Genomic DNA, 19,528 nt, shown 5'->3' with positions numbered 1-19,528 from the left:
TATGGAACGCAGCAGGCCAGGCAGCATCTATAGGAAGAAGCACTGTCAACGTTTTGGGCTGAGACCCTTCGTCAGGACTAACTGAAAGAAAAGATAGTAAGAGATTTGAAAGTAGGAGGGGAGGGGGAAATGCAAAATGATAGGAGAAGACCAGAGGAAGTGGGGTGAAGCTAAGAGCTGGAAAGGTGATTGGCAAAAGGGATACAGAGCTAGAGAAGGGAAAGGATCATGGGACAGGAGGCCTAGAGAGAAAGAAAGGGGGAGGGGAGCACCAGAGGGAGATGGAGAACAGGCAGAGTGATGGGCAGAGAGAGAAAAAAAGGGGGAGGGGGGAAAATAAATATATCAGGGAAGGGGTAAGAAGAGGAGGAAGGGCATTAACGGAAGTTAGAGAAGTCAATGTTCATGCCATCAGGTTGGAGGCTACCCAGAAGGAATATAAGGTATTGTTCCTCCAACCTGAGTGTGGCTTCATCTTGACAGTTGGGGAGGCCATGGATAGACATATCAGAATGGGAATGGGGCGTGGAATTAAAATGTGTGGCCACTGAGCGATCCTGCTTTCTCTGGCAGACAGAGCATAGGTGTTCAGCGAAACGGTCTCCCAGTCTGCGTCAGATCTCACCAATATATAAAAGGCCGCACTGGGAGCACCGGACGCAGTATACCACACCAGCCGAGTCACAGGTGAAGTGTCGCCTCACTTGGAAGGACTGCCTGGGGCCCTGAATGGTGGTGAGGGAGGAAGTGTAAGGGCAGGTGTAGCACTTGTTCCCCATTTTGTGTGTGTTGCTTGAATTTCCAGCATCTGCAGATTTTCTCATGTAAACAATCCTATGAATGATTTTCTGGTTCACTCAAATGGACTAAGATGTCATCTGTGAATAGCGCCACCTTCTGTTCAATCCCTGCCACCTTGATACCTTTTACAATTTCGCTCTGTTTTATTAGTTGGGCAAAAGGTTCAATGTCTAGTGCAAAGAGGAGAAGGGAAATTGGGCATCCCTGTCTAGTTCCTATCTCTAAAATAAAAGAGTCAGAGAGGTCCCCGTTTATCTTAATTCGAGTTGTAGGGCTGTCATATAAAGTCTGGATTACTTTAATAAACTTTTCTTGAAAGCCAAATCTTCCTAACACTTTGTATAGGAATACCAAAAGCTTACTCTCACCTAGTCCTACCGACCTGCACAAAGCCCATAACCCTCCATTCCTTTCCTGTCTATATACCTATCCAATTTTACTTTAAATGACAATATCGAACCTCTACCACTTCTACTGGAAACTCGTTCCACACAGCTACCACTCTCTGAGTAAAGTTCCCCCTCGTGTTACCCCTAAACTTTTGCCCCCTAACTCTCAACTCATGTCCTCTTGTTTGAATCTCCCCTACTCTCAATGGAAATAGCCTATCCACGTCAACTCTATCTATCCCCCTCATAATTTTAAATACCTCTATCAAGTCCCCCCTCAACCTTCTACGCTCCAAAGAATAAAGACCTAACTTGTTCAACCTTTCTCAGTAACTTAGGTGCTGAAACCCAGGTAACATTCTAGTAAATCTTCTCTGTACTCTCTCTATTTTGTTGACATCCTTCCTATAATTTGGTGACCAGAACTATACACAGTACTCCAATTTGGCCTTACCAATGCCTTGTACAATTTTAACATTACATCCCAACTCCTATACTCAATGCTCTGATTTATAAAGGCCAGCATACCAAAAGCTTTCTTCACCACCTTATCCACATGAGACTCCACCTTCAGGGAACTATGCACCATTATTCCAAGATCACTCTGTTCTACTTCATTCTTCAATGCCCTACCATTTACCATGTATGTCCTATTTTGATTAGTCATACCAAAATGTAGCACCTCACATTTATCAGCATTAAACTCCATCTGCCATCTTTCAGCCCACTCTTCTAACTGGCCTAAATCTCTCTGCAAGCTATATGTTTGTCTTTGCTGGATGAATCCAGTCTGGTCTAAGTGGATGAGGTCAAGTAGAAGCTTTTCCAGTCTACGAGCTAATATAGATGTAAATAATTTATAATCCAAATTAAGGGCACTGACTGGCTGGTAATTACTGCATTCTAGTTTATCTTTACCTTCTTTAGTAATAACTGAGATAATCGCCTCTCTACAGGAAGGTGGAATTTCTCCTCTCTGTAAGATCCAATTAAAGGTGTTGAGTAATAAAGGAGCTAACTGTGATTTCAGCAATTTGTACCACTCTGAGGTATACCCATCAGAGCCTGGAGACTTTCCGGCCTTTAATCAAGAGATGGTCACATTCAGGTCTTTGGCAGTTACTGGTTCTAATAGGCATTCATTTTGTAAATCTGTGAGCTTGGGTAGTTCTAAAGAATTCAGAAAAGTGTCTATATGGGACTCATTGGAGGCCCGGGGTTGAGAGTACAGCTCTCAAAATATGTTTCAAAACTCTCTTGAATTTTCCCTATTGTACTCTCAACAAGCTTTGTTTTAGGATTCTTTATTTTATGAATTGTATTGTCTGCTTGTTGTTTATGTAACTTATATCCTAATAATCTAGCTGATTTACCTCCTACTTCATAATTCTTTTGTCTCAAGTAAAGAAAATTTCTTTGAGTTTCCAATGTATAAATATCATCAATTTCTTAATTTCCTGTTTTAAATTAGAATTAATTCTGTTGCTATCTACAACTTGAAACTGTTTTAATTTTCCTTGAAGGTCTGCTAATTTTTGTGCTTTAAATTTTTTCATGTGAGTAGTAATGGAAATAATTTTTCCTCTCAGTGCAGCTTTCAATGTATCCCATAAGATCACTGGTGATGTTTCTCCTGTGTCATTTAGGTCTAGGTATTCTTTGATTTCTCCCTTTAATCTCTCTATTATTTTTGGGTTATTGAGAATATGTGAATTTAACCTCCATAATGGTTTTTCTCGGTTTCCTTTCCAGAATTAGAGACTTAGAGACTGGGCTATGGTACAACAAACCAATTGTTGCAATGTTACACTCTTTTATCCTGAATCTATCTATGTTAAATATAAAAAGTCTATCCTTGAATAAGCTGAATGAGGGGAAGAGCAATGTGTATAGGCTTTACTAGTGTGGTGTAATTCCCTCCACACATCTATTATTCCCAACTCCTCCATCAATGATTTCACTTTTCTAATCAGAGTTTGTTCTGAATAACTGTTCCTGAAGAATCTAATGCAGGGTTTAACCTAATATTAAAATCCCCTCTGCAGATCACTACCCCTTGAGAGCTGGCCATTAGGTCAAAAACGTGTTTACAGAATGACCATTCACTCCCTGGTGGAGCATAAACATTCAGCAATGTTATTTCAGTACCTTCTACTCTTCCTGTAATCCTTACAAATCGTCCATCCTTGCCTTTAATCTCTGAAATATGTTCATAGTTAAGAGCACTTGGTATTAAAGTAGCTGCTCCTCTTTTGTGGCTCAGTTTATATGATGAATAAAATACCTGCCTAAAGTCCATTCTTTTTAATTTTGCATGTTCGGATTGGCTCATGTGCGTTTCCTGAAGGAAAGCTATTTGTGCCCTCTCTTTTTTCAATTTAGACATAATCTTATTTCTCTTAATTGGATTCAAAACCCAATTAACATTATAGGTAATTATTTTTACAGGTTCAATTTGTATTTTTCTCTAGTAGAAAAGAAAACACTGTCCTTTTTTAAACAAACAGTAAGCAATCCCTTCTCAACAGTAAACCAGAATGCAAAACCAAACCCTAGGCTTTTTTGAACGTAGAACATTTGAAAATTTTCCCTGGCTTCCAACAGTGAGGCCTGAGCATTGACCTGCCTTAGCTCAGAGGGATAACCCCTATCGTCACCCTGTGTTAGAGGGCCCTCTGCAGTGTGAACAATCATGGAGAATTCTCTCCTTTTTATGTCTCAACCACATTGCTATCATTCAAGTTATTCCGTCTAGTTTATTTTCAGTTACCAGCTTTAATTTTACCTTTAAGTCCGATTTACTCTTTCCAGTCATTTCTCTTAATTAATCTGTACTCTCTGTACGTTCGCGTCTGAATACTTGCAGCTTTTCCTTGTAGCTTGACACTCTGGTTTGAGTGGAGCGTCCTTGCTGCACTGGCTGCCATGACTTCCGCCGAATCTTCTCCAGTAGCGACTCCAGTTGGGTGATAACTTTTATGGGTAGTCCCCGGTCCGCCAGGTCCGACGTTGCCTCCTCCACTGTAGCATAGGTTTTTGTCCCTTCGTCGTAAAAGACTCTTAGCTGAGCTGGGTACAGGGTCTGGAATCTGATTTTGTTTTCCTTCAGGACCCTCCGTGCTTCCACGTATTCCTTCTGTCTGGCAAGAATCCCCGGTGCTTAATCGTGGTCAAAGCTGATTTTACAGTTGCTCCATGTAAAACCTTTCTTTTGCCATGCCAGTTTAAGCACTTCTTCCTTCATTCTGTAGCTGAGAAATCTGACTAGAGTCGATCTGGGCTGGGCGCCTGCCAGAGGCTGCGGTACTAATGCGCGGTGGGCCCTTTCTATCTGTAGGTCTTTTGCATCTGGTATGTCAAGGTTCTCTCTAAACAGCTTCTCCACAAAGGGAGTCACCAATCCGATTTTACCTTCAGCTCCTTCAGGAACACCATGGATCCTCACATTTTCCCTTCTTGGTCTATTAGCTTCCACTGGAGCTGCTCTTATAGCTTTAGCATTTCTGAATCACTTCCTCTGAGTTTTGCAGTCCCTACAATCCTTGCTTCGGCTTCATCTAACCTCAAATTAGTTTTTACTATTGCTGCTTTAATATCTTCCAGCTGTTTGTTGTTATCTTGTCAGAAATCATGAATCTCTTTGAGAATCAAAGTCAGGTTCACCGACTCTTCCTCATTATCTCTGTCCTGGCTAGCCGTGGAGAAGCTAGCCCCTTCGAGTTGCTGCGACTCGTATTTATCAGCATTCTGAGCAGACTTTTTGTTCTTATACTTAGACATCATCCTTGCTCCTTTTGTTGATACAGTTATACGATACTAAATATTTGTCTAATTTCAGCTTTGGGGCAGTTTATATTCTTTTTTGTCGAGAGACCTTTCCCTACACTGCCATTCCCTTGGTAACCTGGAAGTCCTCCTATTGATTTATTATTTTGTATTTATTATTGTAACTTGTAGTTATTCTTTATGTATTACATTGTACTGCTGCCACAAAACAACAGATTTCATATCATATGTCACTGATAATACACCTGATTCTGATTCTCAACTTATGTGGATGAGTGCAGTGGCAACTCCTCTCAAGAAACCTGTCACCATCCAGGGGAGAGAAACCACCTTGATTCGCAGCTCACCAATCACGTCAAATATCTATTGGTCTGCAGTACATGTAGTGGCTCTTGTATGCCTCATCTACAAACTGCACTACAGTTAATCATTCAGAGTTCACCAACAGCATCTCCAGAAACCTTACACTCTACAAATAGGGGAAGGGTTACAGATGCAGAGAAACACCACTGTCTGGTGTTACTTCTACAAGTCACACACAATCCTGACATGGAAATACACTCAGTTGTCACTTTATTAGGAACACCTATACACCTGCGTGTTAATGCGAATATCTAATCAGCTAACCGTGTGGCAGTATAAAAGCACACAGGCATTGTCAAGAGGTTCAGTTGGTGTTCAGAACAAATATCAGAACGAAGAAGAAATGTGATCTAAATGAATTTGAGCATGGAATCATTGTTGGTGCCAGACTGGGAAGAGCAGCTCTCAATACACATGTTAAACCTTAAAGAGGATAGGCTACAGCAGCAGACCAAACTGGGTTACAATCCTGTAACTAATAAAGTGATCACTGAGTGTATATTGTCAGCACTTCAAATCACTGGTTCTAAATTCTGAAACTCCCTTTACAACAGTACTGCGGGTGCACTTTCATCAGAATTACTGTAGTAATTCAAAAAAAGGACTTATCACTGCCTAATCACAGGTAGTTAACATTGGAGTAGTGCAAACTGGCTTTTCCTGCAATTCCCAGGTTGTGAAGGTTGTTAAAATACTTGAGGATCATTACTGACGAATTTCAACATCGATGTACTGCAGCTGGGACAATCAACCTCTGGTGCTCTCTGACTGGTGTTTGCATACTCTCCCTATAACTGTAGGGTTTCTTAAGCTGCTCCTATTCCCTCCCACACCCAAAGTTGACCAGTGTAATATGTAAGTAGGTGGCAGTTTCTGGGGTTGGTTGAGGGGAATGTAGAATAAGTGTAATTGGATATTTGATGACTGGCATAGATTGTTTTCGTGCTGGGTCTCTGACTTTATAATCGGAATCTTCTTTCTTTATCCTTTAAAACCTCTCATGTCCACTGATTACAGTTTTACCAAGACTCCGTGATGCCACACTCATTCAGATGTTCCTTTGATGTCTAGAGTAGCTTCTCTCACCTCAACTCTGGAATTCAGTCAACATTGGAACCAAGACTGTGACGATACCTGAACCTGAATTTTCCTGGTGAAATTGTAGATGTGATTGACCAGATGAGATTTGTCTAGTCTTTTTTTTAGAGAACAGAACACACTGGGACAATGCTCTGTGTGGTCAGGTGATGGCAATGTTGTAACTATTCTGGAACAGCTTAGCTAGAGGTACAACTTGTTTTGAAGAGCAGATCAAACTAGTTTTAGGAAAGGTTCATCATGACTTAATTGCTCTTCAGCTCTGTGTATTTATAAAGCACAGGATCCCTTAAGGTTTTTAACCACCTTCATAACCTACCCTGTCACTTTCTATGATATATATTCTATTGTCCATTTTCAGAGGTACAGAATATGGAATCTTGGACCACCAAATACAGTAAGCTCGTTCCAAAGCAATGGAACAGGTTTGTACAAAGCAACTGGAAATTATGCTAGTTCAAGTCAACTGGTATTAAAAAGGGTCAATTCTTGACATTCAGGTAATAATTCATGTAAAACCAGTAGACTAACCTGAACTGTGGCTTTAGGAACCCAAGCCAAAGCAATAAATATTTTTTCCTTGAAGTTAAATCCAGAGCAGTTTACCATTAAAAATGTTACCAAGATTCTGACTACAAGAGCAATGGTTAGAGTTGCGATTCCAAATCCTAGAGGGAAAGATAGAGCACATTATTCAACAAGTTCAGATTACAGATGTTAATAACCTACGCAGAACTGCTGAACAAACATGATCTCCAACATTCATTACAATTTGACACACAAGTTGACAACTAGGAACCGTCAGAGCTGAAATAAAAATAGAAAGCACTTGAAACACTCAGTAGGTGAGAAAGCACGTATGGATAGAGAAACAGAACTATGTTTCAGATCAATGACTTTTCATAAGAACTGTGATAGGATGCTGCCATCAGACAGGATGTACAGGAGCTTGAAGACTCACACCTCATGATTCAACAACTTTTCCCTATTGCATCAGATTTTTAAACTAACCTGAAAACCCTTAATACTACTTCAGTCTATACATCTTTTCTCTCTCTCAATCTTGCATTAGTTTTGTTATGTTATTTTGGACTCATATAAATTATGTATAATTTATGTTAATTTAAGCTTCCGTTAACTTCTGCTTATCCTTTTCTTACAATATATTGCGCTGCTGCCGCAGAAAGCTATTTACAGGGCATTGAGTGCAAATGATAAGGATAAATTTGAACTTGAATTGATAGGATGAACTTGAGGACAATATTAATGATGCAAGTGATGGTAATGCTGGGTGCAGGTGATAGAGACAAGGAGGGGGAGGGGGAGGGATGGAGAGAGAGCACATGAGACAGAGGGAGAGGGAGAAAAACACATGCTAAGAGAAGTAACTGAATGAGAACAGTGAACAAAGTAACTGTTAAAATTGTGAGAGGCAACAGACTGAAATAAAGGACAGGAAATAATCAGTGTGTCTGGCAGCATCTGTGGAGGGAAAAAGACAAAACTAATGTTAGAAGTTGATGATATTTCTTGAAAACTAGCTAATTTGATACAAACTAGTAGGGATGCTTATGACTGGAAGACGATACACTGTTTCTTAGTTTATGCTTGATTCAATTTCCTGTTTTTCTGCTCTCAATCTTTGCACCCCGTCCCCCACCATCGAGATCAAAAACAGGGCCCCCTTTGTTCTCACTGTCCATCCGACCAGCCTCCATGTTCAACAGCTGATTCTCAATAATTTCCACCAACTTCAATGCAATACCAGCATTAGAGATATTTCCCTTCATTTCCAAGCATTCTGAAGGACAGCTCCCCTCAATGTTCTGATTTATTTTCTATCCGCATTAAAACTCACTTTCCTTCCCATGCCCATGCAACATCTGCCCTTCAATGCCTTATTTTCCCCAATATACAGTGCCTATAAAAAGTATTCACCCTCCTTGGAAGTTTTCATGTTTTATTGTGCTACAACATTGAATAATATTGGATTTAATTTGGCTTTTTTTGACACTGATCAACAGCAAAAGACCCTTTCAAGTCAAAGTGAAAACAGATCTCTACAAAGTCATTTTAATTAATTACAAATATAAAGCACAAAGTAATTGATTGCATAAATATTCACCCTCGTTAATATGACACACAAAGCTATCGCTGGTACAATCAGTTGGTTTTAGAAGTCACATAATTAATTAAATGGAAATCTGTTTTTGGAGACCTGTGTGCAGTCAAGGTGTTTCAATTGATATGAAGTAAAAATACACCTGCATCTGGAAGGTCCAACTGCTAGCAAGTCAATATCCTGGCAAAAACTAAACCATAAAGACAAAAGAACACTCCAAGCAACTCCACAAAAAGGTTATTGAAAAGCACAAGTCAGGAGAAGGATACAAGAAAATTTCCACATCACCAAATATCCCTTGGAGTACAGTTAAGTCAATCATCAATAAATGGAAAGAATATAAATCTACCTTGAGCAGGTTGTCCTCAAAAACTGAGTGACCGGGCAAGAAGGAGACTAGTGAGGGAAGCCACCTAGAGATCTATGACAAATCTGGAGGAGGTACAAGCTTCAGTGGCTGAGATGGGAGAGACTGTGCATACCACAACTGTTACCCGGTCGCAGCTATATAAGAGAGTGGCAAAGAGAAAGCTACTGTTGAAAAAACTTGTATGAAATCTTGGCTAGAGTTTGCCGGAAGCCTTGTGGGAGACTCTGAGGTCAGCTGGAAGGAAGTCCTATGGTCTGATGAAACTAAATTGAGCTTTCTGGCCATCAGACTAAACCCTATGTTTGGCGTTAACCAAACAATGCACTGCATCAAAACACACCATCCCTACCGTGAAGCATGGTGGTGGCTGCATCATGCTGTGGGGATGCTTCACTGCAGCAGGCCCTGGAAGGCTTGTGAAGGTAGAGGGTAAAATGAATGCAGCAAAATACAAGCAAATCCTGGAGGAAAACCTGATACAGACTGCAAAAGAACTCAACTTGGGAGAAGATCTGTTTTCCACCTAGACAATGACTCCAAGCATAAAGCCAAAGCTACACAGAAATGGCTTAAAAACGACAATGTTAATATCCTGGAGTGGCCTAGTCAGAGTCCATTCCTCAATCCAATTAAGAATTTGTGGCTGGACTTGAAAAGAGCTGTTCACTCACAATCCCCATGAGGTCTGGCTGAGCTTGAGCAGTTTTGTAAAGAAGAATGGGGAAAAATTACACAGTCCAGATGTGCAAAGCTGTTGAGGGTTTAAACTAATTTGGCAGGGGGGATGGGAACCAGAGTGATAGGGCTGAAGATGGGGCAGTCGATATACAAGTAGATGTAGTGTGTAGTGAGGTTGTGAGGAAGTTAGGCAGATGTTAGGGAACAATTGCACTTAGTGGGATGAGTTGAAGTGTAACATAGGGCAAAATCGAAAAGGATGATGAATACAGGACTGAAGGCATTACAGTATAATTAAAAGCACACAGTATATGGATCAAGGTGGATGATCTTGCAGCGCAGTTAGAGATTGGCAGGTAAGACATTGTGGGCATCAGTGAGTCAAGGCTAAAACAAGATCATAGTTGGGAGCTTTACATTCAACGATACACAAAGTATCGAAAGGACAGGCAGGTAGGCAGAGGGAGTGGGGTAGCCCTGTTTGTAAAAAATGAAATCAAATCCTTAGAAGGAGTTGACATAGGATTGGAAGATGTAGGATCCTTGTGGGTAGAGTTAAGAAACTCCAAGGGTAAAAAATATAGGAGTTATTTACAGACCTCCGAACAGTAATCAAGCAGTGGGATACAAATTACAATGGGAGATTGAAAAGGCATGTAAACAGGGCAATGTTACAATAGTGATGTAGGATTTCAATATGCAGGTAGATTGGGAAAATCAGGCTGATGCTGGATCCCAAGAGAGGAAATTTGTAGAGTCCCTAAGAGATAACTTTTTACAGCAGTTTTTGGTTGAGCCCACTAGGGGAAAGACAATTCTGGATTTGGTGTTATGCAGATTTGATTAGGGAGCTTAAGGTAAAGGAGCCCTTAGGACCCAGTAATCATAATATGAAGGAATTCACCTGCAGTTTGAGAGGGAGAAGCTAAAGACAGATGTATCAGTATTCCAGTAGAGTAAAGGGAATTACAGAGATATGAGAAAGGAGCTGGCCAAAGCTTATCGGAAGGGGACGCTAGCAGAGATGATGGCGGAACAGTAATGGCTGGAGATACATATACAAAATGACCAGAGTTTCTGGGGGCAATTCAGAAGATGCAGGATAGATGTATCTCAAGGATGAAGCATTCTCCCCCGACTGTGCCATCCGACCGGAGAGATTTTTGATCCATCGGATGGACCGCACAGCGTCTTCGGGTAAGACAAGGGGAGGTGGTGTCTGCCCACTGATCAACACTGCGTGGTGCTCGGATACAGTGGCACTGACAAGCTCCTGCAGCCCGGACCTGGAACACCTGTCAGTGAAGTGTCATCCCTATTATCTGCCTCGGGAATTCACCTCGGTCATACTGTCAGCGGTATACATTCCCCCCCCAGGCAGACATGGAGTGTGCTCTGAACACACTGTATGCCGACATCAGTGAACTTGAGACCCGGTATCCGGAGGCTTTGCTCATTACAGCTGGGACTTTAACCAGGCCAACCTCAGAAAAGCGCTGCCAAAGTTATACCAATATGTGCTCCACTAGAGGCCCAAATATACTTCACCACTGCTACACAGCGGTCAAGGATGCCTGCTGTTCCGTCCCACGACCTCACTTCGGAAAATCGGACCATCAGGCCGTACTCCTCCTCCCGGTTTACAAACAGAAACTGAAGCGGGAAGTCACGGTGTCAAAAGTGGTGTCGCGTTGGACAGAGGAAATGGATGAGGTCCTCCGTGACTGCTTTGAATCGGTGGACTAGTTAGTATTCAAGGACTCAGCAGTTAACCTCAATGAGTATGCCTCAGCTGTTATGGACTTAATCTAGAAATGCACAGAGGACTGTGTGTCTCGCAAAATGATCTGGGTATTCCATAACTGGAAACCTTGGATGAATTATGAGGTCCAGTCCCTTTTGAAGGCTAGAGCTGCAGCTCTTAGGTCCAGGGATACCAGTCGCTACACGGAATCCAGGTGTGAACTCCGGAAAGCCATTAAGAGTGCCAAGAGGCAATATCGAGCCAAGTTGGAAGCCCAGGCTAACCAGAGGGATGCCAGTAGACTATGGCAGGATCTAAATGAGATTACTGGGCGCAAAGAAAAGGCTGGGAATATCAATAACTGTAGCGTTTCTCTTCCTGATGAACTTAACGTATTCTACACAAGATTTGAACAGAAGAGGAACGTCCCACCCCACTGGATGAACCAGACCTGCTGGCATCGAGATTCATCGTCACTGAGGAGGACTTTAGAAGGGCCTTTTGAAGATAGATCCAAGGACGGCAGCAGGCCCAGATGGTGTCCCCGGACGGGTTCTCCGGGCCTGTGCAAGCGAGCTAGCTGGAGTGTTTGCTGACATCTTCAACTGCTCCCTGCTTCAGTCTAAGATCCCCTTGTGTTTTAAGAAGGCAACGATAATCCTGGTGCCGAAGAAGAGTAAGGTGGCATGCCTGAATAACTACCGACCTGTGACTCCGACATCAATTGCTATGAAGTGCTTGGAACGATTGGTTATGGCACACATCAACCATAGCCTACCGGTCAACCTCAACACTTTGCAATTCGCCTACTACAGCAACAGGTCAATGGCAGATGCCATTTCTCTGGCACTACATTCCTCCTTAGAACACCTGGAGAATAAAGACACATATGTAAGGCTCCTTTTCATTGACTACAGCTCTGCTTTTAATACCATAATTCCAAATAAACTGATTCCTAAGCTCCGGAACCTGGGTCTTAGCACTCAGATCTGCAGCTAGATCCTCAACTTCCTCACAGACAGGACCCAGGCTGTAAAAACAGGGGACAAGCTCTCCTCTACAATCACTCTGAGCGCCGGTGCCCCACAAGGCTGTGTACTCAGCCCCCTGCTGTACTCACTGTACACCCATGATTGTGTAGCCAAGTTTCCATCGAATTCAGTATACAAGTTTGCTGATGACACCACATTTGCAGGCCGTATCTCGGGTAATGATGAGTTTGAGTAAAGAGAGAAAATTAAGAACCTGGTGGTATGGTGCGAAGACAATAACCTATCCCTCAATGTCAGCAAGATGATGGAATTGGTTGTTGATTTCATAAGGAGTAGCGGACCACACAACCCCATCTACATCAGTGATGCGCAGGTGGAACAGGTCAAAAGCTTTAAGTTCCTCGGGGTCAATATCACAAATGACCTGACTTGGTCTAACTGCCAAGAAGGCCCACCAGCGCCTTTACTTCCTGAGAAAGCTGAAGAAATTTGGCCTGACACCCCTAAAACCCTCACTAATTTTTATAGGTGCACTGTAGAAAGCATTCTTCTAGGGTGCATCACAACCTGGTATGGAAGTTGTTCTGTCCAAGACCAGAAGAAGCTGCAGAAGGTCGTGAACACAGCCCAGCACATCACACAAGCCTATCTTTCATCCTTGGACTCACTTTACACTGCATGCTGTCAAAGCAGTGCTACCAGGATAATCAAGGACACGACCCACCCAGCCAATACACTTTTTGTCCCTCTTCCCTCCAGGAGAAGGTTCAGGAGCTTGAAGACTCGTACAGCCAGATTTGGGAACAGCTTCTTTCCAACTGTGTTAAGACTGCTGAACGGATCCTGTCCCAGATCTGGGCCGTACATTCCAAATATCCGGACCTGTCTCTTGGTTTTTTTTTGCACTACCTTACTTTCCCTTTTTTTAAAATTTATGATTTATAATTTAAATTTTTATTATATTTACTATCGATTTGTACTCCATGGAGCGCAAAGTGCAGAATCAAATATTGCTGTGATGATTGTACGCTCTAGTATCAATTATTTGGCAACAATAAAGTAATAATAATAATAATAATAATACTATTCTATAGGGAGATGAGGCTATCATGGCTGACAAGGGATGTAAAAGACAGCATAAAAGCAAAAGATAGCATATAATATAGCAAAAATTAGTTGGAAGTTAGGGGATTGGGAAGCTTTTGAAAACCAACAGAAAGCAACTAAAAAGCTATAAGAAAAAAAAGATGAAATACAAAGGCAAGTCAGCCAATAATATAAAATAGGATACCAAAAGCTTTTTCAGATATATAAAGTTGGGAATGGATATGAGACAGATGGAAAATTATGCTAGAGGGGTAGTAGTGAGGGACAAAGAAATGGTGATGAGCTGAATAAGTATTTTGTGTCAGCCTTCACTGTGGAAGACAGAAGCAGTATGCCAGAAATTCAAGTATCGGGGCAGAAGTGAGTGTAGTTGCTATTACTAAGAAGATGATGCTTGGGAAACTTAAAGGTTTCAAGGTAGATAAGTCACTGGGACCAGATGGACAACCCCCTAGAACTCTGAAAGAGGTAGCTGAAGAGATTATGGAGGCATTAGTAATGATCTTTCAAGAATCATTAGGTTCTGTAATGTTTCCAGAGAACTGGAAAACTGCATTTGAAGTGAGGAGGAAGGGAGAAGAAGGGAAATTATCAGCCAGTTAGTCCAACTTCAGTTGGGAAAATGTTGGAGTCCATTATTAAGGTTAAGGTAACTTGGAGGCATGTGATAAAATAGGCCAAAGTCAGCATGGTTTCTTTAGGGGGAAATCTTACTTGACAATTCTGTTGGAATTCTTTGAAATAACAGGCAGGACAGACAGCCAATGAATGTTGTTAACTTAAATCTTCAGAAGGTCTTTGACGAGGTGCCACACGGCGGGGGTGGGGGGCTGTTTAACAAGAAAAGGGCCCATGGTATTACAGAAAATATGCAGAAGATAGAAGATTAACTGACTGGCAGGAGGCAAAGAGTGGGAATAAAGGGGGCCTTTTCTGGTTGGCTGCCAGTTACTAGTGATGTTTCAGCAGGAGTCAGTGTTGGGACCACTTATTTTCACATTATAAGTCAATGATTTGGATGATGAAATTGATCACTTTATGGCCAATTTTGCGGATGATACGAAGATAGGTGGAAGGGCAAGTAGTGTTGAAGAAACAGGGAGTCTGCAGAAGGACATAAACAGATTAGGAGAATGGGCAAAATAAGTGGCAGATGGAATATGGTATAGGGAAGTGTATGGTCATGCACTTTGCTGGAAGAAATAAAGGCATAGACTATTTTCCCCAAAGATTAACTTGCAAGTTGAGTTAGTGGTAAGGAAGCCAAATACAATGTTAGCATTCATTTTGAGAGGATTAGAATATAAGAGCAAAGATGTAATGCTGAAGCTTTATAAAGTATTGGTCAGACCACACTTGCGGAGTATTGTGAGCAGTTTTGGGCCTCTTATCTAACAAAAGATGTGCTGGTATTGGAGAGGGTTCAAGATGAGGTTCACGAGAATGATTCCAAGAAGGAAAGAGTTAACATATGAGGAGCATTTAATGGATCTGGGCCTGTACTTGCTGGAGCTTAGAAGAATGTGGGGGAATCTCATTGAAACTTATAGAATATTGAAAGGCCTAGATAAAATGGATGCGGGGAGGATGTTTCCTATGGTGGGTGCATGTAGGACCAGGTAGCACAGCCTCAGAATAGAGGGATGTCCATTTAGAACAGAGATGGAGAGAAATTAGCCAGAGGGTAGTGAAAATGTGGAATTCATTGCCACAGATGGCTGTGTAGGATAAGTCATTATTTTTGAAGCAGAGGTTGATTAATCAAGGCTATGATGTATAGATCAGCCATGATGGAATGGTGGAGCAGACTCAATGGGCTGAATGGCCCAGTTCTGCTCCTATATCTTATGGTCTTATGTAAATAGGAGAAAAGAAATAGAATTTCAATTATTTAAATACTAATAACAATAGGAAAGGCACATGTCAAAATGCAACAAAACCCAGACTATCAACTTGAAACAGTTATATTTGACAAACTGTGGCCTGATAGCCATATGGTATTGGTCCAGATTTTGCCAGGTAATGAGTTGACTTGCCATAATTTTCTTCTGTAACCAACAACAAATCTGGGATTTCCATTTGCCTGGGTGCAATTGCAGAAATCCAGCTACGTGCACTGATTCACTGCTAGAAAGAAATCAGCATTCTGATGGTAAACAACCCTTTGGTGGGTGAGAAAACCTGGCCTAAAGCTTTATACTTCTTGAACAACTCTTTAGCCAGAGTGTGGTGAATCTGTGGAATTCTTTGCCACAGGCAGCTGTGGAGGCCAAGTCTTTACGTATATTTAAGGCAGAGGTTGATAGATTGTTGATTGGTCAGAACATGAAGGGATACAGGGAGAAGGCAGGAGATTGCGGCTGAAAGGAAAGGAAACGATGAAATGTGCAGCAGAGTCAATGAGCCAAATAGCCTAATTCTGCTTCAATATCTTATGGTCTTGTTGGAGAATTCTGTACCTGTCTAAGTGAACATTTGGAAAGGCTCAAGTAATTCTTTCTAATAGAAGTTTTCTATTGGCTTGTTAAGTAAACAAAGATGTTTAAAAATATTTTGTAACTTTTAGATTCCCTTTGAAGTTTGAATATTTCAGAAACATTTAGCATTTAACACTGCCTAAACTTGAAGTGTGATTCATTTGTGGGTGTAAATTGTTTTGGTCATCTGGAGATGATGCTCCTTATAAAAGCCTGCCATCAAATATCCTCGTAGCAGCTTCAGCATGTTAACTCTTTTTCATTGCCTGAAAAAAAGTCTGTTTTCCTATTGTCAGACACGAAACTATGTTAACTATACATTTGCCAAAGCAAGTTCTCAAACAGCATGTGCACAGTTGAAGAAAACAAAAATAATAAAGAAATAAGAAAAAAATCAAAGATCATATCACAACAAGATCATCCACTACTGCAATAATGTCTCAAGAATGGAAATCTATATTCCTTCATTGCCAATGACACAAAATGATATAATTCATATTCCATGCACAGCATTCTACAGCCACTGGTTCCAAGACCGCTGAGCTGACACTGCCATCTTTCTTCTGGACAAACTGACTTAGTTCTTCCTTTATGGATGAAGCATCTACTGCCTTTACAATAATGGCCAGTAGAGTACACCCAGGTATAGTGGATGGGGGATAGCAAGGACACTCACTCCACCTACATAAACATCACGCACATTAGATATATACAAAATAGTCTAGGTGCAAAATATATACAAGCTCATACTGCCCTTCCAAAATTGACCCAATTTTAATTCTGGTGCGTGCCCGTGTCATGAAACTACCAGAACCACAAATGAAAATATAATCTAATTCCCCACATTTAATCTGAGCAGAAACTTTCATTTCCAGTAATATTAAACCTGAATATACAGTAGTAAAACACAGCAGTAAAAGTGTGTGTAATTAAATTATAAAACAATTAAGTAAATGAGATTTCAATCACCATTTTTAATATTTAATTTTCTTACCAACTGTATATGGGTTTAGAGAAGTAATCGATATTTCTGCTCCAATCAATCCGAAGAGTAATGGTTGAAAAATGGCCCAGGCATGGGCAGTGATAGCTTCAGCTCCCCCCTAAGGCAAAGGCAAGCAGATTTTTTTTCAAACACTTGTAAATTTGCAGGAGCAAAAAGACATTGAGTCACCTTTAAATATCACATCAAACAACAGAAGTCATAACAGAGATTTTAACACTTCCACTACAATCATCATCAGCACTGGTGCCCCATAGGGCTCTTCAGCCCCTTTCTCTACTCCCTGTACACTACTGTGTGGTGAGATTCTGCTCTCAACTCCATCTACAAGTTTGCAGATGATACCACCATAGTGGGCCGTATTTCAAATAACAATGAGTCAGTGTACAGGAAGGAGGTAGAGAGCTTTGTGACTTGATGTCATGACAACAACGTTTCCCTCAATGTCAGCAAAACAGAAGAGCTTCAGGAAGGAGAGGGGTGGTGGTGTACATGTTCCTGTGTATATCAATAATGTTGTGGTTGGGAGGGTTGAGAACTTTAAGTACCTAGGACTGAACATCACCAATGGCCTGTCCGGATCCAACCATGTAGATGCCATGGCCAAAAAAGTTTACCAATGCCTCTACCTCCTCAGGATGCTAAAGAAATGTTTGTCCTACACTGGATTTCCAACATCAGCAGAATCTCTTGTGTTTAGAATAAATAGAATTTAGAAGTGTTAGTGGAGGGAAGAATATTGGACAAGGCACTTTCCTGCTCTTCTGATAGTGAAATCAAACATTAAAAAGTTGATATTTTGCTAATGGCTATAATTAATAATTGTAGCGCGCTGTAAGGTTGCATTGCTAATGTAAGGCCTCTCTGTAATGTTTCACTGCTAATGTAATGGTTTCTCTGTAGCAGCAATGTTTTGGTTATGACTAGAGATAACGGGGTTTGGAATGCTGTTGTTGTTTCTTGTGAGTCTGGAAGAGAGATTTTCACAGTTTTTGGTCAGCAAGAGGAGAAGGAAGACGCATCTGGAGAGAACTGGTAGACTACCAGTGGACTGGGAGTGAGGGTCTGAAGGTCAGCAACGCTTGGAGGAAGTCGATGGTTGATGAATGGCCATATTTGTGAGCTCCAATGTGCACTTTTGACTTTTCTCTTAAAATGGACCCTTTTTCTTTTTCTTTTCTTTATTAACCCTATATTCAGATTAAGATTTATAAAGTTTAATCAGTTAATTGCATATGTCTAATATTTTGTGGTGCGGATTTGTAACTGAGCAACACATCACGCAGCATCCACACAAATGAGATTTCTCAGTCTGGCGGGCCAGAAGCTGTCTTCCCCTAGACAAACACGTGCTGGCCGAGCCTGAGGGTTACACAGTATTTTCCCAGTTCTCCAAATTCACATTAATGTATAATGAAAGATTCCATTTTGAAGTTAGATCTACAATAATGAAGTGTTGTGGTCCCACCAATGGGAAAATGTATGTTATTTGAGTAATTTGTTGTAATTTTTAAACAAATGCAGTCATTACATATTAAGCATACTTCACAGCAACTGTAAGTTTTCAGTAAACAAATAATAATTATGCCAGATGCAAAGCCCACTTGTTAATTCTTCATTTGGAAATTATTCAACTAATCAAACCATCTGCTTCCATTACATTGAATTCATCTCTTGTTACACTACCTTGCCATCAACCCATCCAACTCCAGCAAGAAAAGCCATGACAATGGTGCAGAGTCCTCCAGAACCAGGGAAACCAAAGAGGCCTGTAGCAAAAATAGCAAACACAGCCAAACCCAGAAGGAGGTAGGAACGCTTCATCACAAGATCTTCCTGCAAAGAAAGATAAAGTTCGATCAAATTCTTGCTTTTGTCTTAGAGCATGAGTACATATTGTTTCTTTGGAAAACAGTAAATAAAACGTTGTGTTGAAACTAAAATTATATTGTTTAGGTTATATTCTTGCAGTTAGAATCAAAATCAGGTTTATTATCACTGGCATGTGTCATGAAATTTGTTAACTTAGCAGAAGCAGTTCAATGCAATATGTAATATAGAAGAAAAACAATAATAAATAAATAATTTGAATATATGTATACTGAATAGTTTAAAATTGTTCAAAAACAGAAGTAATATATATTAACAAAGTGAGGTAGTGTTCACGGGTTCAATGTCCATTTTGGAATCAGATGGCAGAAGGGGAGAAGCTGTTCCTGAATCACTGAGTGTGTGCCTTCAGGCTTCTGTACCTCCTACCTGATGGTAACAGTGAGAAAAGGGCATGCCCTGGGTGCTGGGGGTCCTTAATAATGGATGCTGCCTTCCTGAAACACCGCTCCTTGAAGATGTCCTGGGCACTTTGTAGGCTAGTACGCAAGATGGAGCCAACTAAATTTACAACCCTCCACAGCTTCTTTTGGTCCTGTGCAGTAGCGCCCCTTCACCCCTAGACAGTGATACAGCCTGTCAGATTGCTCTCCATAGTACTTCTATAGAAGTTTTTGAGTGTTTTGTACTTAAGTAGGACCCTTAAATATTTCATTGTCTAAAGTTGTACACAAATACTCTAGAACTGAAGTGGTGCCATTTATGTGT

General features: G+C 41.0%; 1 protein-coding gene across 6 annotated transcripts in view; it reads right to left on the bottom strand.

Annotated features, from left to right (window-relative positions):
- Window positions 1-19,528, bottom strand: part of LOC140726227 (sodium/hydrogen exchanger 9B2-like) — a 131,224-nt gene that overhangs the window by 8,745 nt on the left and 102,951 nt on the right. For all 6 annotated transcript variants that reach the window (XM_073042313.1, XM_073042316.1, XM_073042314.1 and 3 more), the window contains 3 exons: window positions 18,617-18,766; window positions 16,922-17,030; window positions 6,969-7,105 (listed from right to left, as the gene is read on the bottom strand). In XM_073042313.1, coding sequence (XP_072898414.1) covers window positions 6,969-7,105; window positions 16,922-17,030; window positions 18,617-18,766 — 396 coding nt within the window. The remainder of the gene's footprint in view (window positions 1-6,968; window positions 7,106-16,921; window positions 17,031-18,616; window positions 18,767-19,528) is intronic.

The sequence above is a fragment of the Hemitrygon akajei genome, chromosome 4 (genome assembly GCF_048418815.1).
Source record: "Hemitrygon akajei chromosome 4, sHemAka1.3, whole genome shotgun sequence".
In the NCBI taxonomy this organism is placed as follows: Eukaryota; Metazoa; Chordata; class Chondrichthyes; order Myliobatiformes; family Dasyatidae; genus Hemitrygon; species Hemitrygon akajei.
This window is presented reverse-complemented; position numbering and strand designations above follow the sequence as displayed.